This window comes from Mauremys reevesii, linkage group 1 (genome assembly GCF_016161935.1).
Source record: "Mauremys reevesii isolate NIE-2019 linkage group 1, ASM1616193v1, whole genome shotgun sequence".
Lineage (NCBI taxonomy): Eukaryota > Metazoa > Chordata > Testudines > Geoemydidae > Mauremys > Mauremys reevesii.
In genome coordinates this window covers 289,081,173-289,102,590 of record NC_052623.1, presented here as the reverse complement: position 1 = coordinate 289,102,590, position 21,418 = coordinate 289,081,173, and the positions used below count along the sequence as shown (strand labels likewise).

The 21,418-nt window shown below is 46.0% G+C and overlaps 2 protein-coding genes across 2 annotated transcripts in view; one reads left to right on the top strand and one right to left on the bottom strand.

Moving 5' to 3' along the window:
- PAWR (pro-apoptotic WT1 regulator) overlaps positions 1 to 7,755 on the bottom strand; it is a 160,865-nt gene extending 153,110 nt beyond the window's left edge. The window contains exons 1-2 of the mRNA XM_039500787.1: positions 7,597 to 7,755; positions 6,511 to 7,056 (exon numbers count right to left, since the gene is read on the bottom strand). Coding sequence (XP_039356721.1) covers positions 6,511 to 6,990 — 480 coding nt within the window. The 5' untranslated portion in view covers positions 6,991 to 7,056; positions 7,597 to 7,755. The remainder of the gene's footprint in view (positions 1 to 6,510; positions 7,057 to 7,596) is intronic.
- A 112-nt stretch (positions 7,756 to 7,867) lies between these two features.
- LOC120374838 overlaps positions 7,868 to 21,418 on the top strand; it is a 29,665-nt gene continuing 16,114 nt past the window's right edge. Inside the window, exon 1 of the mRNA XM_039495207.1 lies at positions 7,868 to 8,102. The gene's annotated coding sequence lies outside the window, so the exon portion shown is untranslated. The remainder of the gene's footprint in view (positions 8,103 to 21,418) is intronic.

The window sequence follows — 21,418 nt, the reverse complement described above, 5'->3', positions numbered from 1 at the left end:
CTTCATTTCCTAGTGCAAAAATATAAATGCTATCAGTGAGGGTATTAAATCAAAACCAACTGTCTAGCTTGCTGTCCTACATCAGCATATATCAGAAACATGCATGAGTCTCATCTGAACAGTAAAATTTTGATTCATTATACCTTTTAAAATATAATTCATTATATTGGGGAAAAATGTAGTCCATAATATAGCTACTATTTTTTGCAGCTTAAGTGAACATTTACAAAGTACTATATGAAAATATAACATCTGCTAGCATAGCTGAGAAACCATACCAGCTTACACGATATGACATATACTTTGTAAATTTATGGCTAACACTTCCAGCAAGTAGACAAAGGTCTCAAAATTACTGGGAAGAAGCTCTACTGTACAACTAAAAAAAGTCTCTCAGGTCTAAAATGAATGCTTCTACCATTAACAAAAAGTCATATTAGTAGTTCTTCCTAGTAATAGTCTTCCAAGTCCCCCTTAAAAATCCCACTCCTATAGACACTTATGCAAAAAGTGGCCCTATTGAAATCAATATAATTACGCAAGAACATGCTTCACTTTACTCCTTGAAGTGTTTAAGATGGAGCCCTAAAGCTTATTTTCTTGTTGATTACAAGGAATGAGAAACTTGATCATTAAAATAATAACCTATTGAAATCATAAAGATAGGGACGTACAGCAGGACAGACAAACAGGTAACCCTTCTCCTGCCCTATTCCACTACGTATTTGTTAAACTCACTCATTGCATTACATTTAAAATAAAAGTGTATGTTCCTGGAGCAGGGACTTTTATTATTATTCCTGTCTCATGTCTAGAACACTATTATGCACTATATAACAGTTACAATGCAAATTTGTATTTAGCAGATTATTCCCTTTTACTATTACCATCACACACACACACACACACACACAAAATAAACATACCAGACCAGAATTCTCATTTTTCACCAGTGCCATCCTGCTTGTTGGCAACAGAGGTGGAGGGACAGTAGCATTATGAGTACTTAAGGATTTTTTTTGCCACTATACATATTTAAAAGTTCTCAATAATGATACATTAGGGCATCTCAGTTGTGAATTTAGAGAACATAAGACTCACAAAGAAAAGGAACAAAGACAGTAAAACCCAGTGAGTCACAGAATATACTAGGCATGTAAACAATTTTTTAAAGTACCCGCTTAAATTATTAAAATTATATTGGTTAATCGTTAAGTTCGCAATCTACCTCTGGCTTGGGGGGAGCACCCACCCTGCTGTCTCCCCTTGGAAGTGGAGTACAGTGGGCTGGGGGATTGTTTGTGCATACAAGGCTGGGCACCACGCGCCTTGTTCTGATCCTACCCCTTGCTCTCCCAGTTACTAAGTGCCAGGGAGGCCCAGAGGATTCAGGGGGCCTGGGGCAAAGCGGGGGAGCTGCGGCGCTTGTACTCACCCAGCGGTGGTCCTGGTCTTCGGTGGCATTTTGGCGGCGGGGAGGCCCTTCAGTCGCTCTGCGTCTTCAGCGGCACTGAAGGGCTCCCCGCCGCCGAAATGCTGCCGAAGACCCGGAGCAACTGAAGGGCCGCCCGCCGCCGAAATGCTGCCGAAGACCTGGACTGCCGCCAGGCCAGGGCTCGCAGGGCCCCTGCGGGGCCGAGGACAAATAGCCCCACTTGCCCCCCCTCTGGGCGGCCCTGCTAAGTGCACTAGTTTGGCGGGTTGCTGCTGGGAAAGCAGCGGTGCCAGGGCAGATCCAGTGGTTCCCCAGCAGACCCACTGCTGCAGCCAGCTGCAAGAGAAGCAGAGCAGGGAGGAGGGGGTTGCTGGGCTGCCCCCAGTGGTGCCATCTCCACCAGGCACAGGCTGCTCCAGCGGTGCCCCAAGTTGGAGCTACAAGGTCCAGCCCCCCACACCCCCATCAGTATTGCTGTGGCATTTTTAAATGTTAATTGCAATATATTAACAGTAAGACTAATACTTATCGGTTAGCTGTTAACCGTTTAATATTTTACATCCCTAGAACACACTAGGGCATAGGTGCCAACTCCCTGGGGCTGGAGCACCCACAGGGAAAAATTAGCAGGTGCTCTGCACCCACCGGTAGCCAAGCTCCCCCTCCTCACCACCCTCCGTGCACATGGCATCCCCGCTCCTCTCCCTCACAGCACTTCCCATCCCCTACCCCGCACACGCGCGCGCACACACACACACACACACACCCAGCCATTTGGCAGCACTTAAGACTTTCTGGGAGGAGTAGGAATGAGGTGCACTCAGGGGACGTGGTGAAGAAGAGGCAGGGCAGGGGTGGGGACTTCGGGAAAGGGGGTGGAATGGGGGTGGGAAGGGGACTGGGGTGGGAAAAGGCAGGGACTTTGGGGAAGGGGTGGAATGGAGGTGGGGCGAGGGCCGTGCAGGGGCGGGAAGAGGCGGGGCAAATGGGTCCAGCACCCACCGGGCAGAGGGGAAGTCGGCGCCTATGTAGTAGGGTAAATTTTAAAAGTGCTGATGGGGTTAAAATGCTTCTGTCCTATTAAAGTTAATATATAGAACAGCTAAGTCACTATATATAGCATTAGAAAAATCTATCTAGTGACCTGAAAGAGGAAGGCATCAATAGGTGCCACTGTTTCTGTGTTTCGCATTCTAATATTTTCAACCCAAGTATAGAGGTCATCATCTGTCCAGCAAACTTACGGGGTTTTTTTTGTTTTGTCTTAAAGTCATGTAAAGGGGAAAATGTCTTTACCTTATGTACACGCTGCTTTAAAGCACACAGTGTCATCTCAAACTATATGCTGAACATATGAAAGGAAGTACGTGTAGCGAATATTCAGAATACTAATTACATAATTAATTTGGCTTATAAAGTACTTATACTAGAATATTTTCTTGAAGTTCAGATAATACATTTCTGTATTAATGAATTCTGGTTTTAGTAGGGTGACCAGATGTCCCAATTTTATAGGGACAGTCCCGCTTTTTGGGTCTTTTTCTTATATAGGTGCCTATTATCTCCCACCCCTGTCCCAATTTTTCACACTTGCTGTCTGGTCACCCTAATTTTTTAGTGACAATAACTATAATCAAATCTCACGCCTCAGGGTTTCAGCTAGTCGCATGCAGGGGTCAGGAAGGAATATTTCCTCTCCTCATTCACAACTGGCCAAGCGTACTCTCAGGTTTTCGGCCTTCCTCTGAAGCATCACAGATTGGCCAGAGTGGGAAACATAACACAGGATGGGGTGGATCAGTACTCTGAGGTGGTACAGAGAATCTTCTCTCTTAGATGTCTGGCTGAAGTGTCTTGCTCAGGGTCAAATTGGCCACCAGATCTGGGGTCAAAAAGGATTTTTTTCTTCCGGTCAGATTGACAGAGACCTTGAGTTTTCATCTCTATCTGCAGCATGGGGAGTGGATCACCACATTAATGCATCTGACCTAATCAATTCCCTCCCATTGCAGTGGCCTGTTCTCTGTCTGTGCCATACAACTTAGGGCATGCCTACTAAGCATCTGGGAGCGAGCCTCCCAGACAGGTCCACAGACTCACGCTAGCACTCCAAAAATAGCTGTGCAGATGTTGTTTAATGTTGCGGCTTGGATTATCAAGTTCACAGCCCCACAGGCTTCAGAGCCTGATCCCCTACCCAAGCCACAACATTTATACAGCTGTTTTTAGCAAGGTGGCACAAGACACGCTAGCACAAGTTTGCAGACCCAGGCTAGAACGCTCATTCCCAGATGCGGTGTAGACACGTCCTACATCTTTTGAGAACTGAAATGTTTGGGTCTAACACCTTTAGGCTTAACATTGGGATAGCTGGATGAAATGTAATGGCTTGTGTTATGCAGATCAGACAATGATTTGAGGGTTCCTTCTGGCCTTGAACTATGAATTCTTAGTGCTACATATACTCTTATTTAAAAATGTTAGTCTTAGACTTTCAAGAAGTTGGCCTGATCTCAAAAAAGTCAGTTTCATGTAAATATTTGCCTGTCAAGATGCAATGTTCATCACTTATGAATTCTACCCAAAAGCCAGAACAACTTGAAAAAAAAAGCAATCAGCACCTTAAAGCACTCCCTCAGATCTGCAGGTTAAGTAATTTTATTTAGCTCCCATCATAAATATAAATGTTATAACAAAAGTTGACATTAAAAAGAAATCAGTTTCTTGGTCAAAGTGTACCTAATTTTAAAAAAGAGACACTTAAAGGTGTGAAAGAACCATTTGTTTATTGTTATTGGCTATGAAGTTATTCAAAGTTTTAAGACAAAACATATACCATGTCAAAAACTTCATTAAGTTATTCCAAGGAATGTTGACACATGGTGAAAGATTTTGCGAAGTTATTCTTAAAGAGACAGAGACAGAAAAAAAGTGGTCACCTAAGGCAAGCAGATATTTGGGACCAAATGGGAAAAATGAAGCTGGCTGTCTCTTTGGAGTAGAGAAGCAGCACAGTGGCCCCAACAAATCCACTCCTTTAGTAGTATAAGAGGGGAAAGTAAGGGAGCAGATCCATCCAGGTGACTTGTGACTGAATGGGGGGAGAAGCCAAAAAAAAGTATAGCAGGCCCTAAGCCACTGCTCCTCTAATAGTAAGGGAGTGCAAGCAAAAAGCAGAGGGCCCAGGTTCAAGAGAAGGACAGTAGGGGTGGGAGCAACAATAAGAAGGCAGGACACTTAGTTTAATGTGCAGGAGCAGCAATAACTGGGCACACGGAACTGATTATATAAAACTATTTATTTGGTGGAAATGCAGATGTGGTACTTAATTTAAATAGGTGTGGTGGTGCAAGTATTTTTCACACAGGCTAGAAGGATCAGTCTTCAGGCATGTAGGTATCAAGAAAGTTTTCAAGCTCTGAGTTTTGTTGTGTTTTTTTAACTCACAACTTTCCTCATTTTCTAGAGTGTGAGTACTTAGGATCCTGCAACCTTTCACTTCAAAGTGAAGACTGGGCAAGAAACGAGGCTTATCACTTGAGTGAAAGTTATGGGACTGAGCCCTAAAACAGAATTTTTTTTATTTAAGACTTCATTTGTTCCTGCTGCTTATTCCTCACCTGACAATGCTTCTGGTATTACAAGTGGTTGCTGTGAAAGTGATTATGTCATCACAAAGAAAGGATTAGTGACTTCAGGTGAGGAAAATAGGATTTCATCTTTTCCTGCTGCACAAGACACAAAAGATTGTTTTTCATGCAGCAGTCCCTAGTAGAGGAGGAGAAAGAGTGATATATGTTTTCTAAAATAGTGTTGTTCTTTATCATCAATATAAAATTGAAGAATGCAATTCAGCTTTGTTTTCAGTCTCCTCTAGCCTTCAGCTGTAAAAAGCAAACGATCTGGTTATCATGCTTCTAAATTCCTATAAGAGTATTTTAAATGAATGCCAGATTTTCATGCTAGTAGCAAACCACAAAGAACAGTTGTGTTGGCTGATAAAAATATTCTTCTCAGCATCAAAAAAATGCACTTCAAACCACTGCATTTTTTCCAATGCAGGAAATTGTTTTAAATTAAGAAGTACATTTACACCTGAATATTTATCCAGAGCTTGATACCATGATTTCCTTTCTTCAGTGTTTAGATCAGTAAAGTAACTGATTAGTAACATGAACCAATGTACTTTTTAATTGTACATATTTATTAAGATTAAAAACTCACCTTCAGATTAGAGTAATAGATTACAAAAACAGAAGATAATCATTAAAGATTACCTTTGATAAAAGATCACCACACTGAGTCTTAAGTGGTGAGATTGAAATCAGACTATAATTAGGAGGGTGTTTCATATTAATGAATACTTTGCAATTCTTCTAATACACACACACACACACTATTTCACATCCTAGTTTCAACCAGGACACACTAAAAAGTGCCATTCTTGTACTATTTTAAAAAGTGATCAAAGATATATTGAAGATGCTGTTCCTGTCAATGTTCACTAATCCTTCCTCAGTAGGAGCCCAAGCCTGCAGCCATGCAAGCATCACAACATTGGGCTCAGACCCAGCCCAAAGTGTTTGGAACCGGAGGACTGTTTAATCTTGTTTTTAAAGATAACAGTTTGGGGGGGGGGGGAGTGAGAGAGAATGACGTTACAACCCTAGTCCAGCACACCACCAAAATCCCACCAAACGATTCCCAAACCCAGACCTTTAGCTTTGCCACCGACAGGCCTATTATTGATCCCCCAGAGGGTTGAGGACAGGATGGACGATGCTCAGCCCGCGTTACGCGGCAGCCTGTGATACAGCACAGCTCACGGGTTAGGCAGCTTCCCCACCCCTCATCCTGAGCAGGAGGGAACAAGCCTCCTTCGCGGCAAGAAACTGGAAGCAATCCCGCCGCCTGAGCAGCTCCAGGGCGGGGGTGGGATCGGCAGACAGCGGAGCTCACAGCTGGGCGCTGGCTGCTCAGGTGCGGCATCCCAGCAGGGCTGCAGCGAGCTCGCCAAGCCCCTGAGCGCCCCCCCCCCAGCACTCCCCTACCCCGGGCAGGGGCGCGGGGCTCACCTCGGCGGCGGGGATGTTCACCACACCTGTCGATCGCCTCTTCTCCCGCAGCTTCCTCTTCTCGATCTGCCCCTTCCCCTTCCTGGCGCTGGGGCCGGAGCTTTTCCCCTTCGCCGCCGCCGCCGCCTTCTCCTCCTCCGGGGAGCCGGGCGCGGCGGGGGGCTTCCCCGCAGGCTCGGCCGCTCTGCCCCCGGCTGGGGGCGGGGGCTCCTTGGAGGCGGCTCTGGCGGCGAGGGGGACAGTTCGCGCCCCGCTGGGGCCGGGGCGCCCGCTCCGGGGCGGCGGCGGGGCGGCGGGGTGCAGGGCGCTGTTGAGCTCGGCCGCCGAGGCGGCGCTCCCGGGGGCTGTGCCGTCAGTCCCGGCCGGGGCCGCTGGCAGCGGCGGCGCCGGCTTCGCCCGCATCTTCTCCCGCTTGGCTTGCCACTCCTCCAGAAAGTCCGTGGTGCTGCCCCCGCTGCTCCGGTAGCCGCCGGACGCCATGTTCCCAGCGGGGCAGATGGGCGATGCTCCGGGGGGAGGGGCGGCTACGGGCCCAGGCACCGGAGCCTGCGGAGTGCACAGGGGAGTGAGTGAGCCCCGCCCCCGGGGCGCCCGGCCGCCCCCAGCGCCCCACCTCCACCGCCGGGGGCCCTCACTCGCCCCACCCGACCCTACCCGGGGCCTATGAACCCCCAACAATCCCACACCCTCCCCAGGACAGCCCCTATTCGGCTCCCCATGGGAAAGCACCACTCACCGCTCCAAAGAAAGCCCCGAGGGCGCCTGTCCACCCTGCCAACAATCCCCCTCCTGCCCCCCCCCCGCAGGGAAGCGCCCCCCCCCCCGCAGGTCACCCCGCTCCACACGCTCCCGCGCCCCCGACCCCGGCGGGGCCAGAGCAGCGAGCGCCCCCAGCCTGCTCCGGGGTGGGGAGGGGGAGTAACTACCGGGCTAGTCCCGGGGGCTCCGGCGGGGGCTCCGCGTTACCCGCTGCAGGGGGCCACCCCGCCCGGGGAGGCTCCGCCGCGCCGCCCCGTCCCCGCACCGCCCGCCCGCCCGCAGCAGCGCCCAGCACGGCTCCTGCGCCGCCCGCTCCCGCTCCCCTACCTCGCCGCTGCGGGGAAAGGGGCCGCGGCGCTGCCAGCCCCGGCGCCAGGTGAGTCGCGGCGGCTCGCACTGCCCCGCTCCCGGAAGGAGCTGAGCGGCTGCTCCGAAGTTTCCCGAGCGCCCCGGGCCGGGCGGCGGCGAGCAGAGCCGAAGCGCGGGCGGAAGCGGCCGAGAGGCTTTAACAATGGGGTGCGGGGGAGGAGGGGGGGCGCCCTGCCACTGCCACTGCCACTGCCACTGCCCGGAGCGCGGCGTCCTGCCCGCGGGGACACCTGCCCGCACGTGGCAAGCCCAGCGAGGCGTCGGGCACCGGGACCCGGCTTCCCTGCGGGGCTCGGGAAGGGTCCTTGTGGGGCAGCTCAGAGCGGTGCGAACCCGCCGCTGCGCTGCGTCCCTGTGTGGGGAGAGCCCGCTCCCGCGAGCAGCCCTGCCTGGCCGAAAGCCCGGTCCCCAGCTGAGATGGGCCGTTCTCACCTAGTGGGAGCCCACCGTGGTCACAGAAACAGGCGAGTGCCACCCACTCCCGGGGTTGGTTAACTATTCCCACAGCTCAGAGGTTATCCCCAAAGCTGCCCTAGCTCTTCCATCTGCAAAGCCGGCTGGGAAATATAGATTGTGAGGTCTCTGGCACAATGACAGTCTGTGTTTGTACAGCACCTTGCACAATATGATCTTGGTCTTCCAGGTGCTACCACAATATACATAAATAAGAATGATAATGGGTCTTTGGGGAGGTCTCTGGCCCTAGGGTCTGACCAGAAATACCACAAGCACATCCTTTCCTGCCTTGTGCTTGTGGTTCCAGACAGAAAAGGAGATAATATTGACTTATCTGAACACTTCAGAACCTCAAAAAGTTTGAATCCGAAGATTTGAGAAAGGATGTTCTTACTCAACAGAACCATTGACAGATCCTACCTACAATACATGTAAGAAACAATTGGTTTAATAGTATGTGTTAATTCCTCCTATTAAAATCTTTTCTTGTTTAACCGTCCTGTATATACAGTAGACTGAATGATGCGTTGTAAAATCTCTAGCTGATCACAACTCTCATGAATTACTGTGTATGCCATACTAACTTCCTTTTGCTGTCCACAGATCTGGTAAACGACAAACTGAAATTTGTCATTTACATTAATTCCCTCAGAATTCATTTGCTTCTGGAAATGAAAGATGGCTATAGTCAAGACATGGCATTCTCTCTCTCTCGCTAAGAAACATTGAGGCATCTTTCCATTCTAAATAATATTAGGGCTAACCCGTCCTTGAGACTGTAGCTGTGTAGGTCTCACTATCAAGTACAGCAAATGTTTTGGTTAAAGTGTACAGCATTCATGGATACCCTAAATTTCTGTAGATCAACTGGAAGAAGTTTGCCTAGGAAGCATGATCAACCAAGGTTTATTTCCCTGAATATCATGGTAGATACCCTGAAATGTAATGGAGTTTTTAGACATTCGCGGTTTTAAAGTTTTGGGGCATGATCCACCTAATTCTTGTTCACAAGGGGTATATTAACTGAACTGAATGATTTGCTTATTTCAGTAGATGCAGGCATCTTGGGACAGTGGGAGGGAGATGTGGTAGCATGATATAGAAGTTTGTGTCCTAAACAAAGGAAATCCAGATACCTGGAACTGTGGAAGTTGGAGCATATCTCATTGTCATCCATCTCTTTCCTATCTCATTCAGATTCCATTGCAAATTTGGCCATCTGGTTAATAAAATGCTTAATGGATTTTAAAATGTAAACTCTTTTGGGGGGGACGGTTCGTTGTTTGTTTAGCACAATGGTGCCCTAGACCCTGACTGGGGCCTCTAGGCATTCCTACAATATAAATAATAGACTTAGTCCATGGTTCTACTTTGACCTCATGTACCTCTCCTCCCTGCTCTCCTCTCCAGTGTTAGCACTCTGTCACCTGGCCAACATTCAATGACGCTCTGGTGATCACTTAATTCACTTCTAAATTTCACTCTTTGTGACAGTATTTATGAGGGGCACCTGTGAAGAAAAAAAGTTCACACTTGAGACTTGTCAGTCTAGAATGATTCCTCTTGTATTTTTCAAGGCAAGGGAATAGTCCAAATCATAAAATTTAATCCTTTGGGATATTTTGGAAAACTTTCAATAATAAGCAGGATATTAACTTCAGAAAATTTAATTCTGTACCAGCACTAAAATTATTTACCACAGTATTCACTCAACAATATGTACATACTACAACTGGTTGGCATTTTTCTAATTTCCATTTATCAATGACATTTTTGTCTAAACCCTCTCAAAAATAGAAAATTCTTGGATTTGATTGTGGTTATTTGTTTGTTTTGTTTTTGTTATTCCACCAGCCATAAAGCTGTCAATTTTGAAAATGATTGAAATGTAAAAACAGTAAACTGTAATATCCTTCAGATGAGTTCTGAATTTATGTGGTAGATATTGCTTCCACTCTGTAGCATTCTTCCTGACAGTATGCAAAGGGGCATTCTCTTCAGACAGAGATGCATCCAACACAATACCAATTCTTCTCCACTGCACACACTTCCCAGAGTCACTGATGAGGCAAAAGAATAGCTAAAAACGGACCCGAGGTGGAGAAACTGTTCTTTCCATGTAATATATTGTGTACATTTTCTATCCCTTCTGGGCTGTAGCTGCATCAGCCATTGTTAGATGCTTCTCAAAAAATGTTTTTTTTAATGCCAAAAAAGGCTCTGTGACCCTCACAGTCTGTTATTTATTAACAGAAGTTATGTTGTGGTGAGGTTGGTTTAAGTGCCCAATGCAAAAATGCTGACTGTCAGATGTTTGCATCTTAATAAGGGTGTCTGTGCTGGTGAGCTTTCAGGGATAAAGTCCCAAATAGTTTTAGTATCTCACTGCATGTTTTCCTCAGCCGCAATTGGGAGAAACTTACTAAGTTGGAAAACATTTTCAGAATAGCCTTTTCCTTCTAAAAATCTTAAGCACATGATATTTTCAAAGCCTAGAAATGCACTTTTATTTTATAAGTTAAGTATTAAACAGCATGCAGACAGAGGATCGTAAGCCTAAAATAGTGAATTTTGCATAGCTTTTATTATGGAGTGAGAGTCTCTTCTCCTTAGTTAAATTGCAACCAGGATTTGGAAGGCTAATTTTGACCTCCTTTGTAAATCAAAAAACAATAAACGCTCATGTTTCAAATGTATTTGGTTAAATCTGGTGTGCATTCTTAAAAACTTGGGGAAATGTAGTATGTATTGAGACTAAGCGCCTTAAAATTGGTTCCTCTTTAAAAGGTTGCAAATTGTCGAATGTTTCTGTCGCCTTCTAGCAGTGCAACCAAATTACCCAAACCCACAAAATTCTACACAAACGTAGATTTTAACACAGACTTATTCAAAGAGGCAGTTTACAAGGGCAGGATAGTAAAATGTTAAAGAAATGTACATTATTGTCCTAATGAAGCAAGGCCCTGAACTCAACTTCATGGCATTTCTCCATTTGTCTGCTACACACAACTTCCCAAACCCACGAAAATCCTCTGTACTCATTTCCCCACTGAAATTTACCCTTCTTCCACCTCACCACCTTTAGAAAAATCTCCCCCTTCTGGTGAACTCCACCATCTCTCTCTCTCTCTCTCTCCCCTCTACTTTAGTTCCACCCCACCCCACCCACTTTACCTAACCCCCCATGAAATACCCATTCTCCCTAGAGCCATCTCCCTGCCAGCCTCCCCGCCAGCCTCACCTCCCCGAATGAAATTACCCTACTATCCTCCTCGCCTGCTGCCTCCTCCCCCTTGAAAATCCTCCTACTAACATTCCCATTGTTCCTGCCCCAGTACAGCTCATTGCCTCACCACCCCATGAAGCCCCCTAAGTAAAAATCATCAGTGAAATCATTTCCAATGCCTCAAACCCATCCCATTAAATCTACCTTCCTACTGCCTCAAATTTCCCCTGCTGAATACTCTTCAAGTCCATTACTTCAAACCATCATCACTTACATGCCCACTGGCTCAGCACTCCCCTACTGCCAGTAAATCACCCTCACTGTCTCATCTCAAGCCACATCTGGTGACAACCATGCCTCAGACCACCACCCCTTGATGAAATCTCACCAACCTACCTAGTGAAATACCCCTCCTTCAGTCCTTGCCCATGAAATCCCAACCCACTGACTCAATTCCTCTTCTCCATCCTTTCCCTTGCTACTATCCCCACCCTCTGTAAAATACCCCCACACTGCACCTCATCCCCTCACAAAATCCCAGTATTGCCTCACCCATTCATGCTGCTGCCTCCTCCACCTCAGCTCAAATCCTCCCCCACCCCCATCCCCACACTGCTACCCTGTTTCCTCTTCTCTTTTTCTATCTCAGTCTTCTCTTGATGATGTTCACCCACTCCCATTCCTCATGGTGGTACTTACCTTCCCCTGTACTTCAAACCACTCGCCCTGCCTCACCCAGGTATACACAAGACCTTAACCTTGAGGGACGTGTTTCCCAAATGCTCATTTATGCCCCTCTCTTCTGTCTCTCTGTTCTGTTACTCAGAATTATGGCTGCAACGTAAGTCAGAAGAATTTCAGAACTTGAGGCCTTATCCATAGAACTTGAATATTGCCCCTTGCACACAGACTTCAGTGGCACTCTGCCAAGGTACAGGGGTTTATTGTGTAGTCTTGGGGCCTTGAAGAATAACTGGAGCATTCTTTCTGATTGCCCTCTGGCCATACATTCTGTCTCGCCAGCAGACTTCAAACTTTTCGGATTCTCAAAGAGTTTCATATTTGTCTTTACACTTGTAGCTGTTTGTTCTTCAAATTCCCTCTTAATCTCCATTTTACATTTTATCTACAAAAATGTAAATTCTGTTCTGTTATCACTTGTTAGGTTACTTTTTTTAAAAGATTATTTTAGTGTGAAAAATCTCATATTCCCTGCCATTTAACATGGTATTTTTCTTGCTCCTTGTTCTTAGCTATGCATACCACCTGTGACTCTGATAAGACATGCTTAAGAAGCCCACATGGTGATTATGTGGATTTTCATTTCCCAACTTTCCCATTAAGTTGTTACTAACTTCCTCGTTTATTCTTTAAATCCCTCTCCTGAAGTTTAGTGTCATAGTACTTACCTACTGATAAGATTTCTCTCTACAAGGATCTCCCACTTAATTATGTTCTAGTCCAGGGGTGGGCAAACTTTTTGGCCCGAGGGCCACATCGGGTTTCATAAATTGTATGGAGGGCCGGTTAGGAGAGGGGGTCATGCCCCCCCCCCAGGGACTCCTGCCTCATCCAACCCCTACCCCATTCCCTGACAGCCCCTCTGGGATCCCTGCCCCATCCACACGCCCCTGGACCCCTCCTCTCATTCCTGACAGCCCCCCTGGGACCCTTGCCCCATCCAACCACCCCTTCTCCCTGTCCCCTGACTGCCCCCTCCTTCCTGACTGCCCCCCCAGGACCCCTGTCACCATTCAACCCCCTGTTTCAGCGAGCTGAGGCTGCAGTGTAGGGGGTCAACGGGGGAGGGTTCGGGGGCTAGGGCCAGGAGCTCGGGGGCCAGACAGGACAGTCCGCGAGCCATAGTTTGCCCACCTCTGTTCTAGTCACTAGTGTTAGCATTTAAGATTGACACTAAGTCCATACCTTTCAGTCTCATTTTTGCACTTGAGAAAAGGCAACTTATTTTCTTATCCTTCTTGAGCTCAATGTAATAAAGGCCCAGATCCTCAAAGGAATTGAGGTGCTTAACTCCCATTCATTTCCATCATGAAAGGACTGTTCTTGGACTCACAGCCTCAAAATTGCAATGAAATCCCTACTGATTCTATAAATATGTTAATCAAATGCTGCCTTCTTTACAGAGACCACTCACTTTTTGAGCTCATCCTTAAACAGTTGCTCACCTTAGCTCTACCCCTGACGTGACAAGTAATAGAAAGGCTAAAAAGATGAAGCACAGAATTTGAAACCTTGAGAGAGGAAAACATTTTTCCTTTTCTGTATTGTGGTGGTTGTTGCATTGAAATATAACAGAAAGAAAATGCAAACAGATTACCTTTAATGTATGAACTGGCAAATGTATAAAAGATAATATGTTAGCTGAAAGCAGAGATTCCAGCAACTATAAAACACATTAAAAGGGTCATCATGTTTATAGTATGAAAACCAGAGCAGTGTAATCTCAATTCCATGATTAATAAACTGTCCCAAATAGAACAGGTTTAATTTAAATATGCACCCAGTCCTATATAAAATTTTAAAGACTACTGGTGAGTATTTAATTACAAAGTCTACTTTATTCCCATTGCATCAAACTCCATTTTTCCCCACTATTACCAATATTTCTACTGCCCTAATTACCATAGTGTACGGAGGCCTCACATTCTTAAAATAATTTTGAAAGTATACACTACAGTAACTCCTCGCTTAACATTGTAGTTATGTTCCTAAAAAATGCGACTTTAAGGAAGATGATGTTAAGCAAATCCAATTTCCCCATAAGAATTAATGTAAATAGTGGGGGTTAGGTTCCAGGGAATTTTTTTTCACCAGACAAAAGACATATATATATATATATATATATATATATATATATATATATATATATATATATATACACACACACACACACACACACACACACACAGAGTATACGTTTTAAACAATTTAATACTGTACACAGCGATGATTGTGAAGCTAGGTTGAGGTGTGTGAAGTCAGAGGGTGGAAAAGGGAATGCCTTACTGCTAAATGATGAACTAGCTTTTGGCTGAACTCACAAGGGTTAACACGTTGTTGTTAATGTAGCCTCACACTCTACAAGGCAGCATGAATGGAGGGAGGGGAGACAGCATGGCAGACAGAGACACACACCCTGTGTGAGAGAGATTGCTCCTTTAAGTATGCTGAGCCCACTCTAAGTACATTGCCTTTTTAAGTAGATCAGCAAGTTTAGACAGCAGCTGCTCCCAGGAAGCTCCCTCCATCCTGAGCCCTGTCGTGTAGTTCTGCCCCCCATGGAGATGGGGTAAGTGGGGTGAAGGAGCATGGGAGAGGGGGACACCCTGACATTACCCCCCTACTAAACAGCAAGCAGGAGGCTCCCAGGAGCAGCTCCAAGGCAGAGAGCAGGAGCAGCACATGGCAGTAGGGGGAGGGACAGCTGAACTACTGGCAATTGATAGCCTGCTGGGCGGCTGCCACACAAGGAACTTAGGGGAGTGGGGAGCTGATAGGGAGGCTGCCGGTCCACCCTGATTCCAAGCCCCCACCAGCTAACTCCAACGGGCTGCTCTTCCTGCAATCAGTGGACAAAGCAGGCGGCTGCCAAATGACCTTATAAGGGAGCATTGTGCAACTTTAAATGAGCATGTTCCCTAACTGATCAGCAACATAACAACGAAACAATGTTAACCAGGATGACTTTAAGTGAGGCATTACTGTACTGCCCACATGAGATAGTCAAGCAACTATGACTCTGTAAGCTTGTTAAAAGCAATATAAGATGGAAACAAGATGGAAAAATCGGTCTGTGGGTAAATATTGGTACCATTATTCACATAGAAGAAGCAGAATTACAAATCCATAAATTCAAAGTAATGTAGTTTTTATCTGATCAAGATAAAAAAACTTTAATTCTATGTATGATACATAACACTTCCATTAGCAGTTGCCAGATTGTTTATCAGCGTATGGTGGCCTCCATTAGTACTTAATGCAGATTCTTTATACATTCCAACAAGCTACTGTTATTAAAACTGAAGAGCTACAACCATCTTTATCAACGGTTGTGCAGCCCCAACAGCCAACCTTTTATATTAATTTAAACCATGATTTCACTCTGTTCTTACTGGTTTAATAGACCCAATATAGGACACAAAAAGCAATTCCAACTCCTGCTGTTTTATACCTCCAAACAAGAAAGTATGTAAAACTCTCTAGATCTGAATATTTAGAAACCAAAACCAACAGTTACTGGCTCTCTGTCAGTTTGTGGCATGTGTGTACTAGTTAACAGAAACTCAGGTACCTTTAGGGCTCTTTTACATCAACAACTCTATAAATCTTATCATTTATTTTGATACTCCCAAGGACCAATATAGAATCACTAAAATAGCTTAAGCCCTAATCCTGCTACACTTTGGCAGAGCCCGAGTGACTTCACTAGAGCTCTCTGCAGGCAAATGGGAGCTCTGCATGCACATTGCAGTCCTCCAGGCCATGTAGTATGGAACATTATGGAATGCATTGCCAAACGTGTGACAATAACACTGCCATGTCCCAAAAGAATCAGAGTTATGATTTACAGGTCTCCTCAAAAAGACGATGCAGATTTACATGTTTGGCCTTGGTAGATGCTGCATGCATGGTTTTACAATGTTTTTATGTGAGGCTGCAGTTGATTTGGAGATTTTATTTGTTTTTGTTTTTTTTTCTTAGCAACAATATTTCAAGCATCTACACACATTAATTGAGTGGACAATAAAGGAACATCCCTGTAAAGAGAGACAGTCAAATATCTTAGGAATTTAGTTATTTGACAGTGTCCAAATCAAACAAAAGAAATCACAGTCCTTGCCCCCCAAGCAATCAACAAAAGGCCATGATATTTCTGTGGGGGGGTTAAGGTAGAGGCTGGTGTTCGATTGCATTGAGCTCATAGCAGAATCGGGACCTAAGAAGTCAAGCAACATTCAAGGGAAGAGAGAGGTTTAAAAAATATACAGCAAAACATAATCTTACAAAAATATTGTAATAAATGTCTGAAGTTAAAGTTGTTAGCATTTTCCATTATACATCATATTTTGAAAGACGTGTAATTTTACTGTAAAAACTTGCTTACAGCATGAAAATTTAGGCGTAAATTGTTTTGGGAGAAACTGGAGCAAAATCTGTATGACTATAAATATAATTAAAAAACAAATATGGAGGACATTTAAAACGTTTAGCTGCCTCAATGATTACTTATTTGTGATCTGGTTTTCATAAGATACTATAATTAATACCTGTTTTGAGAGAAAAATCAAAGCCTACCAAATTTGTTTGTTTATTTAAACATGGATCAATGTTGCTGTGAATGGGTAAAAGAAAAAAAAAGCGCAAGGAATTCTAACACAGAAAGTTACTTGAAAAGAATGTAAATTTCAGAGCCCCAAACCTGAGAAAATTCACAATTAGTGTTCAGATGTACCATTTGTTCTACAGCTATGGATAGGCACAACAGGAAATTATCTTAATTACTTCCCAATTGTTCCTCCAGTGATTTATTTCACCAGAAACTGTAGATATATTTGCTTTTACTCTTTTGACACTAACTTGAAGCCAAAATTTGGCAGACCTTTAAAAATTCTATGCAAACCTCATTAAAGACCTAAATCCTGCGCCCTCTTCCCCTCACACAGATTGAGTAGGCCCTTACTTATAGAGCTGGTCGAAAAACTAAAACCTGTTTTCAAGTAAAATTAAAAAAAAATGTTTTCATTTCAAAATATTCAAAACTGATCTTTTTGTGGGGTTTTTTTTGTATTTTTTCACAAAATTTATCGACATTACAAAAAATGCTAATTAATGTTTTTGTTTAAATGACAATAACTATTTTGCTAATCATTTTGATAACGTTTTTTAAAAAGGGGCATGAATTCTTCTTGCAAAACATAAATTTCAACAATATCAACAATTAACCAAAAAATCATTTTTGAAACAAGGCTTTTTTTTTTATTTAAAATCTTTCTTTAAAGCGCTTCAAACAGTTTTACTTATGACACAAGTAATCCCATTGACATGAGCAAAGGTGGCAAAATTAGGTGTACAGTACTTCCTTTCCTATCATTGCTGATTACCTAAGTGTTTAATATAAATAGAAATTCCCTCTTTTATAACCAGCCTCTTCCTGCTTAATGTATTCAGTTATGCCACAATTCAGAATTCAGAATTTGTGACATCATAGGTAGTTCTCTTCATGAAAACACTGGATTGTAAACATCAGTGGATTACTTGTACACATCAAAGGCATTGTAAATGAAAATATGGAATATTCTTCCAAAGGAGATGGTGGAAGTTCCATCATGAATCATTTAAATCAGACTAGACAAAGCACTAGAAAATACAGTGAAAGAAACAAAACTGCACTGGCAGTGGGATGGACTGGATTACATACTGAGGGCTTGTCTACACTACAGGACTATTTCGAATCTACTTAAGTCGAATTTGTGGATTCGACCTTAATAAGTCGAATTTGTGTATCCATACTAAATACACAAATTCGAACTTCTGAGTCCACATTCACGGGGCCAGCTTCGACTTTGGAAGCGGTGCACTGTGGGAAGCTATCCCACAGTTCCCGCACTCCCCGCTGCCCATTGGAATTGTGGGATTTCCCCCCAATGCATGCTGGGGGGAAAAATGTGTCGTCATTGAACCGTCAATCCCGCCCTCCCTGTCTTCCTTGAAAGCGCCGGCGGGAAATCTGTTCGCGCCCTTGTCTGGTCGGTTACAGCGCGGACGCCACAGCACTGCGAGCATGGAGCCCGCTGCGATCATCGCTGCACTTATGGCCGTTGTCAACTCCTCGCACGTTATCGTCCACCTCTTCCACAGTCAGATGCTGAGAAACCGGGCGAGGAGGCTCCGGCAGCACGGTGAGGAGAGTGGCGCAGACCTCTCAGAAAGCAGGGTACGCCGGGCACTGGAGATCATGGTTGCAATGGGTCAAGTTCATGGTGTGGAACGGCGATTCTGGGCCCGGGAAACAAGCACAGACTGGTGGGACCGCATAGTGCTGCAGGTCTGGGATGACACAGAGTGGCTGCGAAACTTCAGGATGCGTAAGGGCACTTTCCTTGAACTGTGTGACTTGCTGTCCCCTGCCCTGAAGCACCAGGACACAAGGATGCGAGCAGCCCTGAGTGTGCAGAAGCGAGTGGCCATAGCCCTCTGGAAACTTGCCACGCCAGACAGCTACCGGTCAGTAGCGAACCACTTTGGCGTGGGCAAATCTACCGTGGGGATTGCTGTGATTCAAGTAGCCCACGCAATCGTTGAGCAACTGCTCTCAAAGGTAGTGACTCTCGGAAATGTCCAGGTCATCATAGATGGCTTCGCGATGGGATTCCCAAACTGCGGTGGGGCTATAGATGGGACTCACATCCCTATCCTGGCACCAGCCCACCAGGCCAGCGAGTACATTAACCAAAAGGGCTACTTTTCAATGCTGCTGCAAGCTGTGGTGGACCATAGGGGACGTTTTACCAACATCAACGTCGGGTGGGCGGGCAAGGTTCATGACGCGCATGTGTTCAGGAACTCTGGTCTGTTTAGACGCCTCCAGGCAGGCACTTTCTTCCCGGACCACAAAATAACGGTTGGGGATGTGCAGATGCCTACAGTGATCCTCGGGGACCCGGCCTACCCGCTAATGCCCTGGCTCATGAAGCCCTATACAGGCGCCTTGGACAGTGAAAAGGAACTCTTCAACTACCGGCTGAGCAAGTGCAGAATGGTGGTGGAGTGTGCTTTCGGACGTCTCAAGGGGAGATGGCGGACCTTACTGACTCGCTCGGACATCAGCGAAAAGAATATCCCCGTAGTTATTGCTGCTTGCTGTGTGCTCCACAATCTCTGTGAAAGCAAGGGCGAGACCTTTTTGGCCTCTTGGGAGGTTGAGGCAAATCGCCTGGCTGCTGTTTACGATCAGCCAGACACCCGTGCTGAGAGAATATCCCAGCAGGAAGCGATATGCATCAGGGAGGCTTTGAAAGCGAGTTTCCTCGCAGAGCAGGGTAACCTGTGACTGTCCACTTGATTTTAAGAGAGCCTGATCATAAACCAAGTTTCCCCCACTTCCGAAGGATGTTTTAAAACTAAGGACATGTTTTAGTAATTAATAATAAATCTTTCGTTGACTTTGCATTTCTCTTTCTTCGTTGAAACATGGAAGCATTCTGTGCTGGTTAAGGTGTGCACTGATGGGTGGGTTTGCAGGAAGGGGCGAGGGGTGCCGTCTTTGGATAGGGGTTAACATGACGGCTGTGGGTTTGGGCGTTGGAAGGGGTGAGGGGTGTGGGGGAAGGGTGAGTATCTGCCCCTGGATGAGGTCTCTTTTGGGGGCTCAGGGCACCGGGGAGGATAGTGACTACGGTCCAAGTGCATGTGAAGGGAAGCCTGCCTTTACATTCTGGGATGTCAGGCACCAGGACCCTGCACAAGCATACACATCAAGGAAAGACCCGGGGCAGCATACACCACACAGACTGTCCCTGGTGCCTAGTGACTGCAGTCTGTGTGTGCCCTGCAGTTGACCCTGCAGCCAAGTCTGTAGCATGGCACTGTGGGCTATGCAGTGAAATTACAAACCCCCCCCCCTACAGAACAACAGAAAGTCTTCTGACACCAGAAACGTGACGGAAACAGTCAGTAACACAAAACCGCTTTTAATAATGTAGTACACAGTGGGGGGTTTGAACTTGGAGTTGGGACTGGTTGATGCTTTAAGGAAAGAGCTTGTACAAATTTACAGCGCGACAGTTGTCTCGAACATTATCGGTGTGCTACGGTGCAGGGACAGTTCTCACGGCCCCTACCGCCCCTCCGTCTTGTCACTTTGGGTGAGGGGGGGACAGGACTTCTTGGCGTTGGAGGGCGGTTGCAGATGCACTGCAGGGGGGCTCTCTCCTCCTGACTGCGGTCTTGCAGAACATCTACAAGGCGCCGGAGCATGTCCGTTTGCTCCCTCATTAGACCAAGCAGCGTTTGAGTCGCCTGCTGGTCTTCCTGCCGCCACCTATCCTCCCGTTCCAGGTGTGTGCGATGCTGCTGACACAGGCTCTCCCTCGACTGTCTCTGCTCTGCCGCCTCCGCTCTGGAGCTGGCCATCAGTTCCTGGAACATGTCGTCCCTTGTCTTTTTCTTTCGGCGTCTAATCTGAGCCAGCCTCTGCGAGGGGGATGGCGGGGCAGTCCGGGAAGGAGCCGAAGCTGTGTGATGCGAAAAAGTAGGTGATTTCCTTGAACAAATACATGTTTGCCAACAGTAAACACAGTCTAGTCAGTTTCAGTTAAGAAGACCAAACAGGGAACCAAGTCTCAGGAGATCTCGGAACTAGTCCGAGATTTCGGAATACGCTCTCATTGGCGGCGCGATTGCACTGGATAGCGCACAAGCGAGGAGAGACAGCTGCATCCCTCTTGCACAAAGTCCTGGTAAGCCTTACAGTACAGAGTGCTTATCAGTTAGTGCTTAGCTGTGCTCTCCTGCTGGAGGCAATGTGCAAAGCAGAAAAGATGAGCGTTATGCGGCACCTCCCGCCAGTGAACGGGAAAGACCCCTGTATGCTTTTCCTCTGTGGCCTGCAACACGTGGCTGTTAAGCGAGGGTCATTCTTATGCAAAGTAAAAGTCTACCATGCACAATAGTAACAGTACTAGTAATTCCACTAATTAGATGCAGCACTTCCACAACGACATCACCCTGAGGCGTGTCAGGCGCACACAGAGAGAGCGGATGCTAACAGAAGCCCTGCACAGACCAGGACCATACGCTGCCATGCTCGTAGAGGCGATGGTCCCCCTGTACCTGAGGATGGCCTGGCGCGGAAGAGTGTGCTTCAACGGAGCACCCAATAAAGCACCTCTCCCAAGAAACCTCTTGCTGAGGCTTTTCCAGCTGCTCTCTGAGAGCTTTTTTGAACTGTCCCCAGAGGACTATTGCTCCATTCCTATCTGTGTAGACCTGCTGTTTGTATAGTTTCATATTTAAAAATTTTTATATAGTATTTCTATTTTTTATATATATCCCTGTTTCTTAAAAAAATAAATGTTT